The sequence below is a fragment of the Rhinoderma darwinii genome, chromosome 1 (genome assembly GCF_050947455.1).
Source record: "Rhinoderma darwinii isolate aRhiDar2 chromosome 1, aRhiDar2.hap1, whole genome shotgun sequence".
Classification (NCBI taxonomy): Eukaryota; Metazoa; Chordata; class Amphibia; order Anura; family Rhinodermatidae; genus Rhinoderma; species Rhinoderma darwinii.
In genome coordinates, this window is record NC_134687.1 from 194,384,824 (window position 1) to 194,411,212 (window position 26,389).

A 26,389-nucleotide genomic window follows, 5' to 3' on the forward strand; every position below is an offset into this window, starting at 1 on the left:
ATGTTCCTCCTGCAAAAAAAATTCAGTGTGAACAGGGCCTAAGAGGTGGGATGACTTGGCAGAAATTGTGATGCGTGTAGATTAGTTTGTGTAACCATCAGGTTCACTATTCTGTGAAAGATTTTAAAGAAATCCAGTTCGCTGTACCCGGTGGTGACCATTTTTATTCCCGTGGCAGAAATGAATTCTGGAATTTGGGGAGAAAACATATTTGGAGGCACCCAATTGGAGTCACTTGACTGACTGTCACTCTGCCTACTCTACCTTTGTGGGGGTTCTTCACTATCACTTGATGAGGACATTATTAGGAAATGTTCCCCATCCTCACTGGCGGTATTTGTGTCTGAACACAGCATGGTGTAGGCCTCCTCCACGGTGTACATCTGTTTAGCCATACTAGAACAGACAAAAAAAACTACCTAAGTGATTATACTAAATGTATGTAACTTGCAATACAACATATATATATATATTTTTATTTTTTTATTTTTTCAACAGGACAAACGAGCTGACTAAATTACAGCTGTTCTCCGATCTCCTCACAACTTTGAATGGAATGAGGAAATCGGAACTGGGGAATGCAGTTTTTTTCACATTTTCGCTGTGATTGGTCAGTCTGGATTGACTGATCAATCACAGCCATCTCCGGGTGGGGACAGCTGCGATCGGTCCCGCCACTAACATATGTGACTGAAGTCACTGTTCTGTCACAGCATGTTTACTGTGACAGTTTAACTGCAGGACGAGAATGCTCGTCCTAATGCGGCAAACACCCGCCGCTCAGGACGAGTATTCTCGTCCTGTGTCGGCAAGAGGTTAATGTTAAAGCGGATCTGTCATATATTTACGCTGCCCTGTCTGAGGCCAGCATAAAGAAGTGACGGACATGCTATTGTAGTGGTCTGTCATTTATTAGGTAAACCACTGTAGTTCAGGAGAACTTATACTTGGACTTAAACCCTGCGTTGTCAAGCATGCCAATATTATAAAGTGTAAGTTCTCAACTCTTGCCATTTATACTAATTTCAGCGGTTTGCCACTTTTTAGGTGTCTGTCACTTTTTTTCTAATGCCACCTTCAGACAGGGCAGCATAAATCTGACAGACCAGCTTTAAGGCATATGCAAGATTATTTGCAATGTGTCAACCCCCTAACTAGGACCCCTTTAAGTTATTGGATGCTCTTGTCGTCACTGCGCTGTATGTAAATAAGTAGTCAAGCAACGCCACCTCTATAAATGTGGTCCTAGTTAGCATTTGCTAAGATGTTTATCCTTAGGCTGAGTTCACATGTAGCAGATTTTTTTTTTTTTGTGGATTTTTATTCCGCACTCACGACAGTTGCAGTACAATGTATGTGGATAGGGATAACATAACTCCATCCACATGGAGCAGAAAAATTTGCCATGGAATTGAGGGCATTCTGCGGATTTGTCAATTCTGTCTGTATTTCACCCTTTGCAGTGCACAGGGTAAAACCCGCAGCAAGTCTGCATGTAAGAAAATATCCACCATGTCTGAGCTCACCGTTAGGGTCAGTTCACAAGTTGCCTAAATACAGTGGATTTTCCACAGCAAATACAGTAGTAGCCACACGCTACATAAACACGGAGCAGAAAAAAACTATCAAATTGGCCTGCGGTGCACAGTTTTGTTCCACGGCATGTAAATTTTATTCGCGTAAACGTTTGTTGCGGCTTTTCCTCATTGAATTCAAAGGGGAGGTGAAACCCACGACAAATAGAAGTTGCGTGTACATGTTCTATCTTTTGCGGTACAGTTTTACGGCACTGACACCTATCCGTAGCGATACGAAAAGGTGTCCGCGGCCAATAGAACCCAACGGTTCCATAATTGTGGACCGTGTTACGGAGATTTTTTACGGTTGTGTGCATGGGGCCTTACTTTGAGGTAAATGTGACCATCCTGTTTTGTCCAGTGAGGCCCCAGTAGAAAAAGATTGAAAAGCCCTGATATAGAGTATCTCAGAGATTCTTTACCTAAAGGCCTTTTTACATGGCCCGATACTGGCTGGAAAAAACTAGCGCTGCGCGACAATACAGCACGTTGATCGGTGCTTGTTTGTTCCATTCACAAGGAGTAATGATCCTTAATGTATGAGGATGAATAATCGTTTACACATGGAGATGTGCTGCCAACTTGCGACTTTTTGTCTGCATAGACTATATGATCAGCCAATGAACAAGTGTTTGCCAGTTCATCAGCTGATCGTTGTCCTGTTTACACAGCGCAATGTTCGGGAACGACTATTATGAATGCCTGTTTGCCCGATCATAGGCCTCTGTAAAAGAGCCTTTAGAATAAAGGGGTCTCCCTTTTAAAAAAAAAAAGACCGACATGATCATCTCCTAAAAGTCCATCACCATCACCTGTATATTCCTCATTTGCAACTTTACAGATGTGTAAAAATTATAAGGTCACAGCCAACAATATAAATGTAAAAATACTTTGTTAAATTTTAAAGGGAATCTGTCAGCAGTTTTGAGACCTCAACGCTGCAGACAGGGCGATCATAGGAGGCGCTGGAATTGTAAACAAACCTTTTTGTCTCGGTCAAGCAAATTGAATGACCGAGAAACCGACATATGGCATTTCCAGCGGCCAGTCAAGAGACCGCTAGAGCTGTCACTGAGAGCAGAGGGACAGCGCTAACAACATCAAGTGCCCGCTTCAGTGACACTTGCAACTTCAGCGCTGGGGGAATCAAACAAAGATTTCACGGTCATGCAACTTGCATGACCAAGTCAAAAGGCATGTGTACAATGCCCATCCCATTCGCTGTATCACTCTGGCCCCCAAACTGCTGACCGACTCCATTTAGGAATTATTTAATAGCTTAATTTTGGTTGGATCTATTTGTTTGGCACTATAACAGTAGCAATTAATAATACAGTTTATTGTTAATCAGATTGACTAACTGAATAGTTGTTCATCTAAGGCTTCCCTGGGCTAAACTGTTATTCTCAAACTTCACAAAACCATTCTGCTGGTTGTTATTGGAAACTGTCAACAAACTTGTTGCCAGTCACACCCATAATAACTCATGGCTATGTTCCTATCTGTGCTGGAGGCCTCCGTTGCAGATTCCGGCTACAATTCCTGCACAAAAATTTTGCAGCGTGCAGGACTATTATTTCCGATAAAATGAAGGACACCATGATGGATACTTGACAAAACCTATTAAAGTCAGAGTGCTATCATTTTCGTCGTTCTGCTACTGTGACAGAGAAGAATAGAAATTACAGACTGTGAACAGAGCCTAAAGGCCCTTTTACACTGGCCAACTATCGGGCAAACAAGCGTCCATATACGAACAGTGACGTTGGCAGCAGTACGGAGTCCCCAGGCAGAGCATCAGCTGATGCTCTTCTCGGGGACTCCCAACTACTACTGCTGTCGACGTCACTGTCCATATATGGACGGTGACTTCAGGGGTTTCCTATTGCTGGAGTCCCCAAGCAGATCATCATCAATATTAGAAAAGCTCCAGGACTTCCAAGAACAATTTACCAGGTTTTAATGGCACCATTTAGTACCGAATACTTAAAGCACTTTAGTAAGTGACTTTTTTTAACATAAAAATATAAATGAAAAGCAATTTTTGTTGTTTTTGGTCCCTAGATAACCCCTTTTTAATATGCAACTTGTTTTGCATGCATTGTGTATGTATTTAGTGAGTAAAAACTATTAATTTTAATACGACTGTGGGCATGAAGCCTTAAAGAGGCTCTGTCACCAGATTATAAATTCCCCATCTCCTACATAATCTGATCGGCACTGTAATATAAACCATGTTTTTTATTTTGAAAAACAATAATTTTGGTGCAAGTTATGAGCAATTTTAGATTTATGCTAATTGGTTTCTTAACCCCCCCCCCCCCCCCCCCAACTGGGCGTTTTTTGACCAAGTGAACGACTCGTCCTACACTTTTCTCCATTCATGTCAATTTGTACTCGGCACAGCGTGATCTCGCGAGATCATGCTGTTCTGTCACACTGTCACATACATCCTCATTAACTTTACTGAAGTGTCTTAAGAGTGAATATACATTGCCTCCAGCCAGGACGTGATGTCTATTCACACTCCCGACACTTCGGTAAAGTTTGTGTGGGATTAATCACACCGCATAGCGCGATCTCGCAAGATCACGCTGTGCCGTGAGTAAGTCCCACACAAACTTTACTGAAGTGTTGGGGGTGTGAATAGACAGCGTGTCCTCGCTGGAGGCAGTGTCGCGAGATCACGCTGTGCTGAGTACAAATGGACATGAATGGAGAGAAGTGTATGATGCTGATTGGTCAGCGTCATACACTCCACAACGCCCACTTGGTTAAAAGTAAAAAAATGCCCAGTTGGACATTAAGAAACTAACTAGCATAAATCTAAAATTGCTCAAAAATGACAGTTTTTCTAAATAAAGCATACTGTTTACGTTACAGCGCCGATCAGATTATGTAGGAGATAGGGCGCTTATAATGTGGTGATAGAGCCTCTTTAAGGCTGGATTCACACATCCTTTTGCTGTGTTTTTTACGTTGTATCGTGGTGTTTTTTTTTTTTTTAAACTTTTTTATTTTTTTATAGATGGCTGTTCCATTGAGGCCTCATTTACACGAGCGTGTGCGTTTTGCGCACGCAAAAAAACGCAGCGTTTGGCGTGCGCAAAAGGCACTTGACAGCTCCGTGTGTCATCAGTGTATGATGCGCGGCTGCGTGATTTTCGCGCAGCCGCCATCATAGAGATGAGGCTAGTCGACGTCAGTCACTGTCCAGGGTGCTGAAAGAGTTAACTGATCGGCAGTAACTCTTTCAGCACCCTCGACAGTGAATTCCGATCACAATATAGCAACCTGTGAATAAAAAAAAAAGACGTTCATACTTACAAAGAACTTCCTGCTTCCTCCAGTCCGGTCTCCCGGCCGTTGCCTAGGTGACGCGTCCCTCTCGTCATCCGGCTCCACCTCCCTGGATGACGCGGCAGTCCATGTGACCGCTGCAGCCTGTGATTGGCTGCAGCCTGTGCTTGGCCTGTGATTGGCTGCAGCTGTCACTTGGACTGAATTGTCATCCCGGGAGGTCAGACTGGAGGAAGAAGCCGGGAGTTAGCGGTAAGTCAGAACTTCTTTTTTTTTTTTACACGTTCATGTATATTGTGATCGGAAGTCACTGTCCTTGGTGCTGAACCAGTTAAACTCTTTCAGCACCGTGGAGAGTGACTGTCTCCTGACGTCGCGTACCGGAAAATTCAAAACGAGTTCGGCCGAACCCGGTGAAGTTCGGTTTGCTCATTTCTAATTTGACACTCCGTTTGGATGTTTACATTCATCCTTTTGACAGCTCTTGCGCGAATCACGCAGTTCGCACGGAAGTGCTTCCGTGCGGCATGCGTGGTTTTCACGCACCCATTAACTTCAATGGGTGCGTGATGCGCGAAAAACGCACGATTATAGAACATGTCGTGAGTTTTACGCAACGCACTCGCGCTGCGCAAAATTCACGCATTGTCTGCACTGCCCCATAGAGTAATATAGGTGCGTACGACACGCGTCGCACGCGCGTATATTACGCTCGTGTAAATGAGGCCTAAAGGGAATGTGTTGCTAGAATTTTTTTATTTTTAGTTAAACCATTATTATTTAAATGATTACACATTGTTTTAATTCTTTTAATTTTTTCACAAGTCAGGAAATATTATAAATTTAGATTCTAATTTATAAAATTTCCATGTGCTGGTCACTAGAGGGAGCAGTTCCCAAAATTACAGTATGGTCAATGTGGTAAAACAACCTCATTGCGTTATGCTGCAAATTTGGGGTAGACACACTCGCTCTAGTGTCCTCACACAATCCCCCCTCCCTTATTCTGGCTAGTGCCAGGAGGAGGGGGTTGAATCTTCAAACCTCCTACACTGTGTGCCGCCATTTTCTGAGCGACTGCACAGTGTAGGAGTTTTAGATACAGGGCTCAGCAGACAGTATAACACTCACATACACATCACATCACATATACACACACACATCACATACACACACATCACTTACCTGCTCCTGCCGCCTCCGCTCCTATTCCTTGCGCCTTCGCTTCCTTGAACATATGGCCGGAAGTAGTCATCTTACTGTCCGGCAGCGGCTTTTGGTCCACATGAAAATGGCGCCGGATTTCGCTCTGCTAACGAGCTTCGTTTTGGTCTTTGTGGGAGCGGCGCATGCGCCGTTCCCACACAGACGGCGTACGCTGCAGAGAATGGAACGGCTCCCGTTTACATTCTCTATGGGGATGTATGTGCCGTATTCCATCTCTGTATGTGTCGTTAATCGACACATACAGAGATAAAAAAAAAAATGGTCCCCATAGAGAAGTAAAAGTAAGAAAAAAGTAAAAAGTAGAACACAAATAAATAAAATGTATTTTAATATCATACTAAAAGCAATATTCTGAAAACAAAAAAAAAAATTGACACCTTCCCTTTTAAGGGGAAGTGAAAATGTGTTCTTGGGGGTTGCAAATGAAATAAATAAAACAAAAAAGCAATACTTACCCATCCTTATCCCCGGCGATCCAGCGCTGCGGCTGTCTCGGTGCTTGTAGCATGTAACCGCTGCAGCCAATCAGAAGGCTCAACAGGGCTCTCTGGTGAAGAATCATATTTCTGGCATCATGTCAGAAATACAACATATGGCCGCTGAGCCCTCTGGCTGCAGCGGACACATACCACATGCATGTAAACAACCGCCGTAGTGCCGCCGGACTGACAGCGCTGGATCGCCGGGGCAAAGATAGGCAAGTGTTTTTTGTTTCATTTGCAGACCCTAAAAACCTTTTCACATTCCGGATAACCCCTTTAAAATCTATAGTAAAATATGAAATGCACTACATACAACTGCGTTTTGGTATGTGCCAATTTTGTGGTCCGTGGCGTTTATTTTTGCAAACGCAGCATGCCCCGGTGTATGGCTTTTTTTTTTTTTTCCAGAAGGGCTTTTCTATGAGACTTTAAAAAAAAAAAAAAAAAAAACAGAAAAAAAGCATATACAAAATTACACTTCGGCTCAATGCACACTATGCGTTTTACGTGCGGCAAATCCACAGCATAACAGTACCGGCATAATCCATGAGATTCCAGGAAATCTAACGTGCACGCTGCGGTATTTTTTTGGACGGAAATTGACCTGGGGTGTCCGTTTTATCTTGCGTTGTCGCTTGCAAATTGTATCTGCCTAGTGCTGTTGAAAATCGCACCAAAACCCACAGCTTGAAAATGCGCTGAAAAACTCGTCAAAATGTAAAAAACACAACGAAAATAGCATGTTCTATTTTAATATCGCTAGCATTTTAAGAAGCGTTTTTTTGATGCAGCTGAAATTGCTAGGAAAAATAATCTGTGTGAAGGAGGCATTAAGGGATTTTCCAGCCCCATAAAAAAGTACGTTAAAAATAACAAAATATATTGCCCTTTCAAATTCTGACGCTCGTGCACTGATAGGTGATGAAACAGCAAAAACCCGTCTACTATACTTTATTGGTGTAGCGGAGGATTTCAAAGTAGGCGCAACTGTCTGTCCTTTAAGGCCCCGTGCACACGACCGTAAAATCGCCCGTAATTACGGGCCCATTCATTTTTTTTTTTTTATGGCTGAATTACCCCTTTCCCGTATGTCTACGGGAGGGTGTCCGTTCCGTACAAAACTATTTTAAGGACTGTGCTCATTTAATCTATAATGGAAGCACGGTCGTAATTACGGGCACGGTTGTGTGCATGAATCCTAAGGACTAAGTTTCAGATGTGGACACTCCCAAAAATGGATATTTTCTAGCCTTAAAATGTAGCTAAACGTTTGACGAACTTCTGACATGTCACAGTGACATGTCAGAAGTTTGGATTGGTGGGGGTCCGAGCACTGAGACCCCCACCAAGCCCTAGAATGAAGCACTCGTGTGAGCGCTCATCTGCTTCGTGTCTGTTTAGCTTTTTCCGGAAAGCCGATGTATCGGAGTACTGGCTCAGACTTTGTATGGAGTCCGTACACCGATACATTTATTTCCGGAAAAAGCCAAACCGGCACAAAGCAGCTGAGCGCTCACATAAGTGCTTCATTCTAGTGATTGGTGGGGGTCTCAGTGCTCGGATCCCCACTAATCCAAACTTCTGACATGTCAGAAGTTTGTCGAACATTTAGCTACACTTTTAAAAAAAAAAATAGGAGGCCATGATATATACTAGGGCAGATTTATTATTACTACTGTGACTGTACTAAAATTAGAGAGCATAAAACTGGACAAGACGGGCAGAATACGCGGAAAATGTATCACTATGGAGCATACTGTTATATTCTAGGTATGTTAAGCGCTTTTCCTTATGCCACATCTTGGCTGGCTGAATTTACCCTAGAATTTTGTGCAAAATAATGGATCACGCCGATAGTAAATCTAGCGCATTTTAAGACTCCATGCACTTAGCCATGTCCCCCTTTTCTTGACACTTTTTTTTTTATTTTTTTTATACGGTCCAGTGTGGCATAACAGGTATCTAAAACGCATAATAAATTTGGCGCACAACATATATGCCAGTTTTGTGGTGCAAATAGATGTGCATTTTGCTTAGTAAATATTCCCCGCTTTATTAAAGCTGGGCTGGTAAGTCCAGGATCTGTTTTCCCATATGAGGTTTAGCACTAGTTCGAGATGAAGAGAAAATGCTATTAAGGAAGTCCAGAAGGCCTGAGACAGACGTTGATGCAATGTGAATGACAATGCTCTGGATGTCTCGGTGAAGAAACAATCATTACATATCGCTTCGTACAATCATACGTTTGCGTCTAAATGCCTTTATTCAGTGCTGCTAAAATATGTAGATTTGAGGATCTCTTCTACCAATCCTTCTAAATTCTAGTAAATAACCTATCGGTCGTATTATCACCCTAAACAGGTACTGTAATAAGGCATTGTGGCTAACAATGTTCCCAAACATGCCCTATTATGTTATTTCAGATGCGTCAATCTGTAAAATCTATTCTTCAAAACTGCATGCGCTGTGTTTTGTTTGCTAGTTCAGTCATCTGGGCCTTGACAATATCAAAAAGAGCCAGGCAGTCCAGGCTTGAATGATCTGTATCTCCCAGTTAAAGGCCAGGGGGATGTCCACCAAGCCTGGAGGGGCACGGTTGGAAACCGGATTTTTTTTTTTAAATTTTTTTTTTTCACTGTTCCTGATATCAACGCCCAGATGACTTCACTGGTATTTAACATATAGCACACGCTATTGTAAAAATAAATTTTCCTGATTTGGCTGCATCTGAGATACAGGGGCATGTTTGGAAACCTTTTCGGGTACTCTCAGGCCCTGTTCACATTGACAGTTTTTTGGCACCGTTTCCGCGTAAAAAAAAAAAACTCAAACACCTTCCACTGATAATGGGAGGTGAAGGCAGTTTTTTTTTTCCGTGAATGGAAAAAAAAAATACGTCATGCGCTTCGGCCGTTTCTGTGTCTGACCTCCTATTGTCATCAATGGGAGGCAGACAAAGCGTTTTTTTTCTGCGTCTTTTTTTTGCCCGCATCGCTCAATGGCCGTGGTCGAAAAGCATGGCAAATAGAGTGCAGGCAGGTCAAAATCCCTGAAGGAATTTTAAGGCTGATTTTTCTGACTGCAAAAAACTTTGAACAGGGCGTAATAAGGCATGGTTTTTGGTTTAGACTGGTGAAATGACCTCCGCACAGTATAATGCCCCTATAGCTGCCCTCCGCACCGTATAATGCCCCTATAGCTGTCCTCCACACAGCATAATGCCCCCCATAGCTGTCCCTCCACAGTATAATGCCCCCACATCCCCAATAGTGCCTAATATACATACTATCCTAACCCTGTTTCAATGAGGAGTGGAGGAGATCCGGTCTGTGCAGCACAGTACAGACAGGCCCGGTGTTGTCACTGCCTCGGTTCTGGCGATACATAGTGAATGGTAGATCAGTGACCTTACGATCCCCTGCTCTACAATTGGATTCAACTATATCTGCGTCCTGAAGATGCCGATGCAGTTTAAACCAGAAAAAAATAATTGATAAAACCGAAATTCGCAAGATGAAACTGATTAATTGTGCTGAATTTCGGTTTCGTTTTTTTCGTTTAATTGCCTGACCGTATTCCTGCAGGGATACCTAGCGTCCTACGTAACTGATGCTAGGAGCAAGGCTCCATTAACTGTATTCGGTCCGGGAAATGCGGCTGACTGCATTCTCCATAAGACTATTTTTCTGTGCAATTTCAGGTGGTCGGCACCGAAGTTTCACTATAACCATTTCCTAAATAATTGTATACGGGTATATTGATGTTAACCCGTTAGTGACCGCCAATACGCCTTTTAACGGCGGCCACTAACGGGCTTTATTCTGATGCATGTGCCTTTTTACGGCACTGCATCAGGATAAAGTAAACAGAGCAGGGAGTGTCAAATCTCCCTGCTCTCAGCTGCTAGAGGCAGCTGAGGGCTGGGAGCGTCCCTGCTCTGCCGGGTGAGATCAATATTAGTATCGATCTCACCCGTTTAACCCTTCAGATGCGGTGCGCAATAGCGTGCACCGCATCTGAGTGGTTTTGGAGAGAGGGAGGGAGCTCCCTCTCTCCCCCACCGACACCCGGCGATACGATCGCCGAGTGTCTGTGTCTCTAATGGCAGCCGGGGGCCTAATAAAGGCCCCCAGGTCTGCCCTGTAGCGACTGCCTGCTAGATCATGCCGGAGGCATGACCGAGCAGATGCCTGGCCGTTTTAAACGGACAGGCAGTAATACACTGCAATACAAAAGTATTGCAGTGTATTACAATAGCGATCGGAGAATCGCATATTATAGTCCCCTAGTGGGACTAGTAAAAAAGTAAAAAAAAAGTTTAACAAAGTTAATGAAAAAAAAAATGTGAAAAAAAATGAAAAACCCAGCTTTTCCCCTTACACAATGCTTTACTATTAAAAAAACAAAATAAAGTTAAAAAGTTACGCATATTTGGTATCGCCGCGTCCGTAACGACCCCGACTATAAATCTATAACATAATTTAACCCGCACGGTGAACGCCGTAAAAAATGTAATAAAAAACTATGGAAAAATTGCTGTTTTCTGTGAATCCTGACTTTTTATTTTTTTTTTATAAAAAGTGATCAAAAAGTCGCATCTACTCAAAAATGGTACCAATAAAAACTACAAGTCTTCCCGCAAAAAAAAAGCCCTCATACAACCGCATCGGCAAAAAAATGAAAACGTTACGGCTCTTCAAATATGGAGACACAAAAACAAATAATTTTGAAAAAAAAGCGTTTTTACTGTGTAAAAGTAGTAAAACATACAAAAACTATACAAATTTGGTATCGTTGCAATCGTAACAACCCGCTGAATAAAGTTATGGTGTTATTTATATCACACGGTAAACGCCGTTGATTTAAGACGTGAAAAAGAGTGGCGAAATTTCAGGTTTTTTTTCTATTCACCCCCCCCCAAAAAAAAGTTGATAAAAGTTAATCAATAAATAATATGTCCCCCAAAATGGTGCTATTAAAAAGTACAACTTGTCCCGCACAAAACAAGACCTTATACAGCTATGTCGACGCAAAAATAAAAGAGTTATAGCTCTTGGAATGCGACGATGGAAAAACGTAAAAAATGGCTTGGTCATTAAGGTCTAAAATAGGCTGGTCATTAATAAAGGGAATGTGTTGCCAGCAAAACATGTTTTTTTTTTTTTTTAGTTAAACAATTAGGCTGGGTTCACACGTGGCGGAATTTCACTTGAATTCCGCTGCGGACACTGCAGCGTTAATCCGCAGCGGAGCCGTTTCTCCATTGACTTCCACTTAAATTTAGAAGTGTTCGTTTAGACGATGCGTAAAATTCCGCTGCGGAGCATAGGCTGCGGAGCGGAATTTGGTGTCCGCAGCATGCTCTGTCTGTTGCGGAGCAGTGGCGGACTCATGGCGGAATTTCTCCATTGACTTCAATGGAGATTCTAAATTCCGCAATGAAGTCCGCAGCTGTCATGCACATGTTATGTGTGCTGCGGATGCGTCTTGCTTTTTTAACATGACATTTCTTCATTCTGGCTGGACCGATGTATTTCTAGGTCTACAGCCAGACTGAGGAAGTCAATGGGGCTCCCGTAATTACGGGAGCGTTGCTAGGAGACGTCAGTAAATAGTCACTGTCCAGGGTGCTGAAAGAGTTAAGCGATCGGCAGTAACTGTTTCTGCACCCTGGACAGTGACTACCGATCCCAATATACAGCAACCTGTAAAAAAATAGAAGTTCATACTTACCGATAACTCCCTGCTTCGGTCTCCAGTCCGGCTTCCCAGGATGACGTTTCAGTCTAAGTGACGGCTGCAGCCAATCACAGGCTGCAGCGGTCACATGGTCTGCCGCGTCATCCAGGGAGGTCGGGCTGGATGCCGAAAGAGGGACGCGTCACCAAGACAACGGCCGGTAAGTATGAATTTCGTTTACTTTCACTAGGGAAAGTGCTGTCCCTTCTCTCTATCCTGCACTGATAATAGAGAGAAGGGAAGCACTTTTACCACAGTCCGCAGCAGCTAGTCCGCATCAATTTACTGCACATTTTGGGCAGATCCGCAGACGTAGTCCGCAACCCGGATTAGGTGCGGCATTGATGCGGACAGTTGCGGAGGAATTCCGCCACGTGGGGGCATGCCCTTAGTGTGTAGGTGATTAAACATTGTTCTAATTTTTTTTATTTTTTTCACGAGTCAGGAAATATTATAAATTGGATTCAAATTATAATATTTCCCAGCACTGGTCACTAGATGGAGCCATTCCCAAAATTGCAGCATTGCATGTGGTAAAGCAAACCACATTGCTTTATGCTGCAAAATTGGGAAAAAATCCCTCGCTCTAGTGAGCTCTCAGAATCCCCCCCTCCTTTATCCTGGCTAGTGCCGGGAGAAACGAGGGGTTTGAACGGTCTAACCTCCTACACTGTGTGTCGCCATTTTTTGAGCTAACACACAGTGTAGAAGGTTTACATACACTAGTAAACACACACTGAAACACGAACATACATAGAAATCACTTACCTTCTCCAGTCGCCGCCGCTCCCTCCGGTCCGTCCGCTCCGTCTGCTGCCGCTGCTCCATGTGCACAAGTCCGGAAGCCGCGACCGGAAGTAGTAATCTTACTGTCCGGCCGCGACTTCCGGTCCACAGGAAAATGGCGCCGGACGGCGCGCATGTCAAATTGGACTGTGAGGGAGCGGCGCATGCGCCGTTCCCACACACACGGCGTACACCATAGTGGATGGAATGGGCCCCGTTCGCAGTCCCTATGGGACTGGAGCTGCCTTATTCCATGTCTGTATGTGTCGTTAATCGACACATACAGAAATGGGAAAAAAAAATGGCAGCCCCCATAGGGAAGAAAAAGTGTAAAAATAGAAAAAAGTAACACACAAATAAATATAAACGTTTTTAATAAAACCCTAACATAAAACTCATATAAAAAAATAATAATTTGTGACACTGTTTCTTTAAGGGGTTAAACTACAGTCCATGCTGCGGGCTGCACGCTGGACAGTAGGAGACACGGCGTCCCCCTCTGACTCCTAGGCTATCCTCTTCAGTGCTGGAGTCAGCGGCGTAGAATCCCGTGCTGGCCGCAATAGCCGAGGAGGCAGAGCAGCCTATCATGCTGCTAGTTTCATTAGACCGTCTTGGTGTGAGATTTGTGACTGGTTGTTAAAGAGGTGTAGAAATGCACCTGCATTACTTATACGTGAAACTGGCCCAACCCATATAGAACGAAGCTGTTCGTCACGTGTTAGACCGCGAAATGGAGATAAATGGCGGTCTCGTCTAAATGTAACAAGCAGAATTTTAAACTGCTATTGAAAACCGCTATGTATCTGAATAAACTGCATGAACGAACCGGAAATCTATAAAATAAACAAAATACAAGTCCGTGTTGTCCTTCCCAATGGATCTGTTCGAGACATCCTGAACAGGGGTCTAGTTTGGCACCAGAACCTATAAAGTGTGACTATATTGAACCAACTTATCTACTCTGGATTTGTTTTGTAATAACCTTTTATGAATAGAAAAAAAGGCTACATTTATAGAGACCATGCTGTCCAAACACGCTGTTTCCCACTTAACAGTGGCCCATGCACCTTCGGCTTCGTTCACATCTGTGTTCGGTAGATCTGTTGCTCTGCTCCGTTACAGGAGCAGAACGATGAGCATACCAGAAGCACCGGATCCGTTACGTGACAGACACGTTCGGCGCTTGACTGAACCAATTAACTTTAATGGTTCTGTCGTGTATTCGCCACGGTGTTGTACCAGACAAAATAGCTTCTTTTTAAACCGACCCGAACAGCCTCTAATGCAGATGTAAGCGTTCCACTATTAGCTATTCCTCCTGAACCCAGCATACACGTGTACTCCATTAGGAGAGGGGAATAAGGATTGGGTGTGTCAAAATCAAACCCGACCCGATCCCTCTTTACCCTGACATCTGCCGTCGGGATTCCCCCATAGACATTAGATCGTTGGCTGATGTTCTAATAATGTATATGGGCACCTTTAATCAGTAAGAGCTGATGTTTGTCTCTGGGCCAATAAAATGCCCTTACTGGGTGTAAACTTTTTATGGTACTGGATGAAGAAAAGGAAAACCTCAATATTGTACAAATACCCCAGTTTTTCTGTTCATTAGTGTAACGGTCCTTCTGATAACCTTGTCTGTTCTCGTGAGTCTCCGTGCTAGAACTAAATCAAGAGCATGACATCATGTGTGCGGAATTGTATATAAAGTACTGATTGTTTCCCACTGGTCCATGAGTACAAACAATACATTGACTCTCTAGGAGGGTAGATTTCATTACAATGCAGTAGAAAACTTTTTTTTTTTTTTAAGCTATTCTTAACATTGAGCAATGTTTAAAAGAAAGACTCAAAAGTACAGAGACTGTATGCTTATGCACTTTTTCAAGCACTCCTATGTTGCTTACATGAAAATGGTGCAAAATAAATGGTTTTATAACAAGCCAATGTAGCTTGGTACAATTTTTAAAGGGATTGTCAAACGAGTAACTATATTTTCCTCTCGGATTACAAAATTAATTCCAATTAAAAAATGTTGTAAAAAAAAATTTTGAAAGACCTTTTTTTTTTTCCTCCATGCGTTGCTGTTACATACTTGGTATAGCGCCCCTGATGTTCTTTTCATTCCCCTCTCAGAACATCCACCTAATGTGTTCACTGCTGTTGAGAAGGAGCCGCTTCTTACTGGCTGGCCTGCACAATAGCAGGAATTACTCTGACAATCTGGTCTGTGAGACTGAGCTACTGGGCATATGTGACCACTGGACACATTAGGTGGTCGTACTGAGAGCGAGGAAATCCGAAGCCCGCCAGGGGGGGCCATAAATAGTATGTAGCAGCTATACGCAGACATGACAAAAAAAAGGAATTTTTTTCAAAAATGCTGCTATCAGAGAAATTTAATATTTATACGTGGCGGGAAAAAAAAATGGAATATTTTGATGCGGTGTACTGCCAGTAGTCCATTTGGCCGAAAATATTTTTGTCCATTGTAAATCTCTTTACATTGAACAGCCACTTCACTTGTTAGTGGAACCAGGCACGCTTTTTTTCCTTTATCGTTGGGTACCAGGGCCGGACTTTTTTTTTTTTTTAAGCTTCTGGCGTGCCACGGCTAAGCGTGCATATTATTTCAAAATGAAAAGGAAGATAGAGGTTATAGGCTAACACCTAAACCCTTAATGGAATCCAAGGTTCAGAAACGTGTATAAGGCCTCATTCACACAACTAAAGAAGAACGCCTGTATTATGTCCAGAAAATGTAATTGTAACTGGTCATATTTTCCTCTGTATTGAGTTTCATGAGCATGTTTGTAATACGGCTGTTTTTGTCCGTATTAGATGCATATTGGACCAGTTTTTTTACGTGTGGATATTCTTCGAGATCATCAAAAGTACAATATTGTCCCAACCATAATTTAGGTCCATAATGGATGTGTTTTTTTTAATTTATTTTTTATATCCATATAACGGATGCAATTATTTTGGGTCTAAATTGACCTCTATGGGGATATCTTGGCCACAAATCTCCTTCCGATGATGCATGCTGCATGTTTATTTTTGTGGTATTAGAGTGTGTGTCCCTGCATAAAAAGTTCAAGTGGACATAACCATTTATTATTATTATTATTATGTCAGAGTACAGTCCCAGCCAGAAGTCGAGACTGACACAATCTTAATAGACCATTACGGGATTGGATCATTTCCTCTGAGATCAATAAATACTTTTAACTTTTGAGGCAATTTTGTGGTCCGTGTCATTTTTTTCTAAACGCAGCATGCTCTGGGTAGGGTGTTTTTTCAGGAGTTTTTCCACATTTGCTTCCCCATAGGGCCTCAAAATCGCCGGAAAACAAAATGAGACCAAAAAACGAGTTTCTATAACTGTTTTTGGATGCAGTTTAAATTGCCAAAAAAATTCTTTGTGAAGGAGGCCTAAATGAAAAATGGCACCAAGATCATCATAAAAAACATGTTACATTTTAATAATGATGGCCTTTTAGAAGCATTTTAAATTGCATGAAAAAGTGTTTTATACGATCCACTCCTGGCTTTGTTTTTATTTAAGGAAACTGCTATAAGAAATGTTCTTTAGAACTGCTTCTAGAAGGCCTAATTCACATGAGCGTGTTTCACGTCCGTTAAAACAATTGATGTCACACGGACCTATGCAATTCAATGGGGCCATTCAGACATTCCGTGTTTTTCACGCAGCGTGTGTCCGCGGCGTGAAACTCGCTGCATGTCCTATACTTGTGCGTTTTTTGCACATCACGCACCCATTGAAGTCAATGGGTGGGGGAAAAATCACAGACCGCACACTGACGCACATCCGTGTGCCATGGGTTTTTTACGCGACAGTGCACTTCAATGGGTGCGTGCTGCGCAAAACAGCCAAATATAGGACATGTCGTGAGTTTTACGCAGCGCACGCTGCGTGAAATTCACGGACAGTCTGAGCGGCCACATTCATTAACATAGGTCCGTGCGACGCGCGTGAAAATAGTTTTCTTGTGACATATTGTACTTTGTGATAGTGGAAAAATTTGGTCGATAAATTTATTCGTAAAAAAAACACAAATAGAGAAAATTTGCATTTTTCTAAATTTAAATGTATCTGCTTATAAAACAGATAGTAATACCACACAAAATAGTCACGAGTTACCATTTCCCATATTTTCCATATTGTTTTTTGAACATTCTTTTATTTTTCTAGGACGTTACAAGGCTTAGAACTTTAGCAGCAATTTCTCATATTTTCAAGAAAATTTCAAAAGGCTATTTTTACAGGTACCAGTTTAGTTCTGAAGTGGTTTTGAGGGCCTTATATATTAGAATCCCCCAATAAATAACCCCATTTTAAAAACGGCACCCCTCAAAGTATTCAAAACAGCATTTAGAAAGTTTCTTAACCCTTTAGGCGTTTCACAGGAAATAAAGCAAAGTAGAGGGGAAATGTACAAATTTCTTTTTTTTTTTTTGCCGAAATTCATTTGTAATAAAAAAAATTGTGTAACACAGAAGGTTTTACCAGAGAAATACAACTCAATATTTATTGCCCAAGTCATGCAGTTTTTAGGAATATCCCACATGTGGCCCTAATGGACCGAAACACTGTCCTCCGAACCAAAAGCGCACCTACAGGATTTTGGGGCCTTCTTATTTTTAGATTCTATTTTAGGCAACCTCTTCAGGTTTGAAGAGGTCTTGTGGTGCCAAAACAGTGGAAACTCCCCAAAAAGTGACCCCGTTTAGGAAACTAGACCCCTCAAGAAATTTATCTAGGGCTATAGTTAGCACTTTGACCCCACAGGTACTTTGCTATATTTATTGGAGTTTGCTTGTGAAAATGAAAATCTACTTTTTTTTCTGAAAAAAACATAGAAATTTGTAATATTTACAAGGAATAAAGAAGAAAATGCACCCCAACATTTGTAAAGCATCTTCTCCCAATTACGGAAATACCCCATATGTGGTAATAAACTGCTGTTTGGACCCACGGCAGCGCTCAGAAGGGAGGGAGCACCATTTGGATTTTGGAGCGCAGATTTTGCGGGATTGGTTTTTAGTGCAATGTCGCGATTGCATCCCCCTGGAGGGAACAAAACAGTGGAAACACCCCACAAGTGACCCCATTTGGGAAACTACACCCCTCAAGGAATTTTTTTTTCTAGGGGTATAGTAAGCATTTATATCACACACGTTTTTTGCAGAATTTAGTAGAATTAGGCTGTGAAAATGAATATTAACATTTTTGTCCACTAACACACTAACAATTTTTTTTTTCATTTTCACAAGGGATAAAGGAGAAAGTCGCCCTAAATTTGTAACGCAATCTCTTCCGAGTATGACAATACCCCACATGTGGTAATAATTTATTTTTTTAATAGAAATGAATTAACCTTTGCAGGACTGATCCTTTTTTGCTTTTCCATTTTAGTTTTTCACTCCCCGCCTTCCAAACGCCATAACTTTTTTTTATTTTTCCATGAATTTAGCGGTGTGAGGGCTTATTTTGGCAGGACGAGCTGTAGTTTTCTTTGGTACCATTTTTTGGTCATGCAACTTTTTGATCACTTTTTATTACATTTTATTTAGAGCTTTGGTGACCAAAAACAGTGATTTTGGCGGTTTTAAATTCTTTATTTCTTACGGCGTTCATAATGCGCTATAAATGCCAATTTTACTTTGTTCTGCAGGTCGGTACGATTACGGCGATACCATATGTATATAGTTTTGTTTTTTTTTACGCTTTGCAGCGTTTGCACAATAAAATCACTTCTTTATAAAATAATTTATTTTCTGTCACCATATTCTGAGAGCCGTAACTTTTTTATTTTTCAGTCAAAAAAGCGGTGTAAGGGCTTGTTTTTTGCGGGATGGGTTGTGGTTTTTATTTGTACTATTTTCGGGTACTTGCGACTTTTTGATCAATTTTTATTCTATGTTTTGGGAGGGGTGGTGACCAAAAAATAGTGATTCTGGCATTGTTTTTAGTTTATTTTTTTTGCGCCGTTAACCGTGCAGTAAAAATAACATTAATGTTTTATAGATTGGGTCGTTACGAACGCGGTGATACCCAATATGTGTACTGTTTTGTTTTAACGGTTTCATTTTTTCCCTATAATAAGAGACATAGGAAAAAAAATCTTTTATTTTTACACTTTTGTAAAACATTCTTAACTTTTTTTTTTTTTTTAAACTTTTTATACTTTTACCTGCAGCTCTGATCGCTGCTAGAATACATTCCACTACCTAGGTAGTGTAACTTATTCCAACCGTCACAGTCACTCTGACAGTTGGTCTACGAGGACCAGCCAGAGGCTGGTCCTCATAGGCTTCCATACATGGCAGACCCGGAGGCCGTTGTCTGGTCCCTGGGTGCCATCACAAGCATCAGCAGCCCCCATAATTGCATGGGGGCTGATGTGCTACAAACCCCCTACATGCGGAGATCGCAATCGAGCCGCGCATGTAACGGGCTAATTGTCGAAATCAGCGGCAATGACCCGCTGATCGGCAACAGTGGAGTGTCAGCTGTCAGGGATAGCTGACCACCTGGTTCCCGATGCATACTGTCGCCGACAGTGTGCATCGCGAATGGCAGTGACGTCCTGTCACTCTGACAGTAAGTCTATAAGGAGGCTAGTCCTGATAGGCTTCCGTACATGGCAGACACGGAGGCCATTACTTGGCCTCTGATCGCCATGCTTGCCGTCTGCGATTTCATTGTGAGGTCTGCCGATTTGCTAGAAACCCCTGAATGCGGCGATTACAATCGATCACCGCAATTAAGGGGATAATTGCCAAAATAAGCCGCTGATCGGCATACAGTGGAGTGTCAGCTGTCAGGGACAGCTGGCTTCCCGGTGCACACTGTCGCCGACAGTGTGCACCGGGAACCACGTAGTAACTGTACGTCCCTGTGCCTTAAGACACTGGCCGCTAGGACGTACAGTTGCATCGTGGTGTGCCTAGGGGTTAAAACGCAAGGTGAATGTGTGTAAACAAACAAACAAAAAAAGCAAACTGCTGTTTTGTTTTGTTTTTCCGCATTCCCCTCCAAAAACAAATCTAATGAAAGTTGCCGTATTTTTCGGACTATAAGATGAAGTTTTTAGCAAGAATAAATCTTGCTAAAAAGTCCCTGCGTCTTATAGTCGGCAGTCAAGGGACCCGGCAGCGCCAGGCCCCCTGACCGCTTACTTAACCCCTTCCCGAACCATGATGTGCCGGCACATCATGGAGTGGGGAGGGGATGATATTTGGAGCGGGCTCACGCTCTGAGCCCGCTCCATACACTGCAGGTGTCAGCAGCTAACACGCTGTTCTAACGGCCAGGAACAGCGATCGCACTGTTCCTGGCCGTTTACTTAAATAGCGACCGCAGCGTTTTATAGTGGTTTTCCCATGAAGGACATTTATGACATATCCACAGGATATGTCAGATAGATGCGGGTCCCACCTCTGGGACCCGCATCTATCTCTAGAACGGGGCCCCCTAAACCCCGTTCTATCTTGGCCGGCTCCGCTGTCTCCCAGGCTCGACTGCTACACTGCTTCTGTAACTGCCATTCACTACTATGGGAGTTACGGAAACCGCATAGCTCATCGAGTTAAGTGGTTTCCGTAACTCATCCTAGGGAACTAATAAAATGTGAAAAGAAAAAAATCTTAATATTTTCAGGAGTGTAAACGTTTTTTAAAAGTTTAAAAAAAAAAAAAAACACCCTTTTCCCATTTTTCCCAAAGCACAATGTAAAAATAAAAAAATTGGTATCGCTGCGTCCGTAAAAGTTTGAAACTATTACAATATAGCATTATTTAACTCGCACAGTGAACGGCGTAAAAAAATAAAGAAATTACAACCCCAGAATTGTCTTTTGGTCACCATAGCGCTAAAAAGAATGAAATAAAAAGTGATAAAAGAAATCGTATGTACCAAAAAATGGTGCTAATAAAAACTACAGTTCGTCCTGCAAAAAATAAGCCCTCAAACAATGGAAGTTTCCGAAACAGCATAGCTCAGCTGTTTACTAATCCTGGCCACCAGTCTACTGCGTGTCTACCTGGATGCAGCAGCCATGTCACCAGGCAGGCTGGGGGATTCTCCTAAACCTTTTCCGCATGGAAATCCGAGCTGCGAATTTTCAACTTTGCAACATGCTCATTCTGTTCTGTATGTTCACTGCGGATTTCACTCTTTTCAATGTAGCAGTGAGATTCCGGTTCAATCCGCAACCCATACAGATTAATCTGTGGGTTCCCTGTGGAAAATCCACATCAAGTCCACCACATATGTTGGTACTTCAAGGGTGGTTTCACACAGTGGTTTTTTTTTTTGTGTGAAAAAAAACGCAGATTTCCATGCTGGTTTTTCTTTCTTCCTTTTTAGCATTGAAAACTGCATTGGCGTTTTATCTATAAAAAAAAAAAAAAGGTCGGGTTCCCACGTAGCGTAAGCGCTGCAGAGTTTCCACGACTAAATTCTGCAGCTTAAACGTTAATAAACTGACCTGCGGTGCGTACGTTTTCTCCAGCATGTCAATTTATGCTACGTTTTTCTTGATTTTTCTGTTGCGGGTTTTCCCCATAGAATTCAATGGAGATGCAAAACCAAGCGTTGCGACTTTTACGGCGTAATTGCAGCAATTCCGCCGCAAAAATCGCAACTCTGTAAAAAAAAAAAAAATCCTACTTTCCCAGCACGCCCTCCTTCCTGCAGTCTGGCCTCCTGGGATGAGGTTTCATTCCATGTGACCGCTGCAGCGTGACATGGCCTTCAACGTCATCGTAGGAGGCCGGAGCGGACATGAATGGGGGTAAGTATGAGCGCTTCTTTACGCAGCCGTAGTTCCATATGAGAACCGCACCATTGTGGTGGTTTTTTTTTTTTGACGGAAGGTTCCAGGTCGGATACGCTGCGTGATTTTTACGCAGTGTATCCGACCTTTTGAGAATCTGGCATAAGGGTATATATGGATGGCGTAGGCAGAATTAATGTTTTCACCTCCCCAAAAAAAATTATAACCTTGATTGCCACATACGTTATATTGTCCTGAGGAGGCGGAAACATGGCACTTGCAGGTCTTGGCAGCTTATGTCCCCTGCACCCACATATTTAACATGCTGGTGCCGCCAATTTTCATGTTTTGAAAATTGGTGCTAACCTTGCTGACAAGGCTCCTTGTAAGAGTAGGAAACCATCTATGAGGGCTGGCATACACATCTGAAGTGGTGTACTGTGCCCTGTATTCACCCTCTCTGAGCACATTGTATCGAGAAATTGTGCCTCTTTTACAGCGTGCGCCAGAATTGTCGCATGTTCGGAGGCCTTCCTAAACATGGCGTTCATGGCTTGCTAAATCGAAATGTGGTGTACCCTAGTTGTAGCCACCTGCTACTGCCATCCACTTCTTTCTGCCTCTCAGGTTTGGTAGATCTGGCCAAATGCTGCATCTGCAAAATCTATATATAAAAAAAACCCCATCAGATTTCTGCTTTTATTTTAGATCTTCCCCAGGAAAAGAGATCTGTGATCTAGTTAGTTGCTATGAGTAACCCTAACCCCTCCGGTTGAGCTGACTTAGGTGGTCTTGTCCATATTAAGTCAGTACTTTGTGATTTCAGACTTGAAATGCTGGAGTTTTCCTTTGCACTCGTTTTTATACGTCTCGCTATCTGTATTGAACAGATGCTAATAAATGCACCGTATTAATTAATACATGTGCAGTCAGTATCGTGTTGCTGGCCATGGTGCAAGTGGCCAGTCACTGCGTCCATATTACAGAAAGGAGTGGGTGGAAAAACAAGCGTGTGACTTTAAGATCAGACTGCGTGAGTCACCCCTGTGTGCAGTGGTAGAGGCCTGCGCTGTGACTGCAGAGCTGCTCTGGGCGAGAATAGAACGTTCCATTTCCTGTTCCCTGGCTGACAGAGGAGGGCTCCTGCTGGCACAGATCTAATCCTAGTGCAGTAAGAGCTATGGCTGTGTGAGAAAACATGGTGGAGACGGCAGCCGACATGGAAGCATATGTTCTAGAAGACATCCTGGAGGTACGGCGGAGTGTGGTGGACTCGGCCTAAGGGAGGAGGGAGCGGATCTCCGGATAATGTCAGGCGATTAGCTAGACCTTGTGCGTTCTCCTTTGCTACGGCTCCCGGTGCATATTCGCCGCTGACGCTAGCATCTCCCCGGTACCGGGGGGAGGGGGTTATGGTGTGGTTGCCGGGATCCTGGCAGGCAGCGAGGGGGCCTTCCGTTACATAAATGCCTGTGACCTTTAGATTAACTCATTAGAAGGTGGGGTCTGCAAAGCCGCTTTCTCTTGCCATAGTATCGGATGTCTTGCACAACTCGTCTACTCGCAGAGGCCTAGTTCTCCGGCTCAGTACTGGCCCCGATCACTCGTTTCCTCGCAGTAGTTGTGTGGACTTTGTTTATTACTGCAGAGATTCTGTGCGTGGAGGCCTATACGTCTGATAAAATAGAGGAATTACACTGTTCACCACCTATGGTGTGCCAGCTTCCTTCTTGTATGGGCTCTCACATGGGCGCATATTCTGCCACTTACTTTCCTTGTCATGTTGTATTTTTGATGTTCTTCCTCTAAAATCGGGAAATGGCCAGTAAAAATTCCTCCCTGGTCATCGTCCATCCTCCTTTATAAAATCTATTCAGTTGTTACCCATAATGGTTTTGTTTCCCGGACTCCAGGGTGGCAAGTCTACCTAGTTATGTAATCCATCCTCTGGCCTTATTGGCAAAGCTGGAGACCGTTGGTGGTCACCCAGCTTTCCCAGGAAACGGATAGAACTAGAAAATGGCTGAATTGAGATGTAGGGGTCTGTTCCTTGTGACACCCAAAAATCTTTAGAAAAAAGGGGCCTGGGGAGGGGTACAGTGTCCCCGGTGGGGGTCACTGATGATAAACCCCAACAATAACCTCTTCTAACATGTCAGGGAAAGTGTAAAGGTGATAAAGGACAATTCAAGGACTTTACTGGTGCTGTTTTGTTTTAGGGGGGAAGTGTTTTAACCGTTTACCGCAGCGACTGATTTTAGGGGAAGGATTATTTTCCTGACTGCACTTCACACTAAGCTGCGTGATCAATGAGCAAGTGCCTGGAGCTGACGTTGCAAGAAAAGAAATGGTCCAGCTTTTAGCTGAACTACATAAGCAAATGAATCACCTGATGTTTCTGCGAACCTCGCGATTATGAGCTTCGCTAATATAATGTAATCGGTTTCTAGTCTCTTGCTTTTCGAGTCTTCTAGTATAACCTTGCTTACGTGTGAATGGTCTCCAATATTTCTTCCCAAAATGACAATTATTTAACGTAAAGTCAGCATTTGAAGAGTATTCTGTGTATTCTAGACCCTTGATTCGGTGTTACATATCTGAGCAAACTCCTACCCACAGATCTTCATAGACATACAGGCTTAAATCTATAGCAGTGCTAGTGTCCCCTCACAAGTGGCGCCACTATATAATGGCAGAAAATATTGACTTCTGTTTTTGCTTCTTTAGTAATCCGTTTTTCAGAGTTGGCTATTTACGGACACTACAGCTCTACATGTCATCACACAGATCTGACATATTCTGGAATTCCAAATCTACCCAGTTATGACATCACTTGCTTCCTGATTTGTTGTAGGTCTAGGCAGATTTGCTGCTCAGGACTTTTTCCTGGACTTCCTATTAGTAATCCCATTGAAGGACACCACAATCGGTCTCCCCCCAGCCTGACATGGCTGCTTAGTGGGAACAATAGATTAGATTTAATAGATTATGCTGAAGCTGCCCATAGACATTTTAAAAAAAATTCTGCCAAAAATCTAATGTCTATGGTGTGTGCAAAACCATAAAGTGACCCCAAAATGTCCTTTTAATATTTTCAGTAACCGATTGTATTATTTACTGACAACAATTCAAAAGGTTGTAGAAGGGTTATTTAATTTTTTTTTTTTAATCTACATTCTCCCTTGAATTTTTTAGAAACCTATTTTAAAAAGTATAATGGTAGGTCTTAAAATATTTTCAGTACCCTACTGCAGCTCTCCTCTGTAAGAGCCGTGGCCCCCGAAAATACAGATTTCTAACTCTGATAACCCCAATGTGTAATAACTTTATAAATTCTCCACCTAGCATCTGTATATTTACATATATAGGCCTCATGTGCACAGCACCTATCGTATGCTATACTATTTTGTGTGCCTCTGATTTTACTAAAAAAGCATTGCTTTTACATGAGAATAGTGCCTTTAAAAGGGGGGCATATGGCTAGCAGGTGTTCTAGTTCGTGGTGTTGCTAGTAGTTGTGCCCTCAATATACATTGGGCGCCGCATCGTAGGCCGGCCTTCTTGCTGCGCCTCAGGCCGTTGGGTAAACACAGAAATGCCTTCTCTTGTTTTTTCCTAGGGCATATATTGGGATGCCCGTTCGTTTAGCGGTAGTGTCACACGACAAAAGCGGCGGTGTTGTGTTTTTTGGCAGTACAGCTTGTAACAAGCGTAGCGCAAGACTTCAAAATGTTTCACTTGTACAAGCCGCACTCCCAAAACCATAGCAACTTGCAGTGAAAATACTACCGCTGTGTGTACCGGCGACCTTTGGGGGTCTAAATGAAAGGGGTTTATCCTTAAATACTGCAGCTAGTTATGAGGTTATTGGGGCAGTTTATTGTATATTAGGAAATTCTTGTAGCGTTGGGCTACCTACGGTCACCAGTAGGTTGGGCTTGTTGAAGCTGTATTCAGTTCAGGGTTTTTTGACGTGGAAACCGCGTCGGAAAATCGTCCGAAAATGCCTCCCATTGATTTCAATAGGAGATGGAGAAACCGTCTCACGGGAAAAAGCGACATGCCCTATCTTCAGGCGTTTTACATCTCTGACCTCCCATTGACATCAATGGGAGGCGCAGAGAGCTTATTTCGCTGCATTTTTTTGCACGAGGCGCTCCATGGCCACTGGCGAAAAATGCAGCGGAAGTCTGCATGCAGGCAGATACACTGCCAGCAAAGTAAATGAGATTTCAGGAAATCTCATGTACACGCTGCGTATGTTTTCTGCACGTAAATTGACCGGCAGTGCGTATTTTAAAATCCGCAGCATGTCAATTTATCTTCCGTTTCCGCTTGCAAATTGTATCTGTCGAGTTGTAAGGAAAACGCACCAAAACCCGCAGCATGAAAATGCACGGATTTCCGCATTAAAATATAAAAACTGCACCAAAAAACCGCACAATTAGGTGAGGTTCTTACCTGTGAA

At 42.8% G+C, this 26,389-nt stretch overlaps 1 protein-coding gene across 6 annotated transcripts in view; it reads left to right on the forward strand.

The window, feature by feature from the left end:
• The window catches only part of ANKRD17 (ankyrin repeat domain 17), a 110,536-nt gene that overhangs the window by 13,189 nt on the left and 70,958 nt on the right, over positions 1–26,389 (forward strand). The window contains exon 1 of one of the 6 annotated variants that reach the window (XM_075860684.1): positions 23,015–23,173. The exons of the other annotated variants lie outside the window; for them this stretch is intronic. Coding sequence (XP_075716799.1) covers positions 23,120–23,173 — 54 coding nt within the window. The 5' untranslated portion in view covers positions 23,015–23,119. Of the gene's footprint in view, positions 1–23,014; positions 23,174–26,389 lie in introns of those variants that run through there. 6 annotated transcript variants of the gene reach the window in all.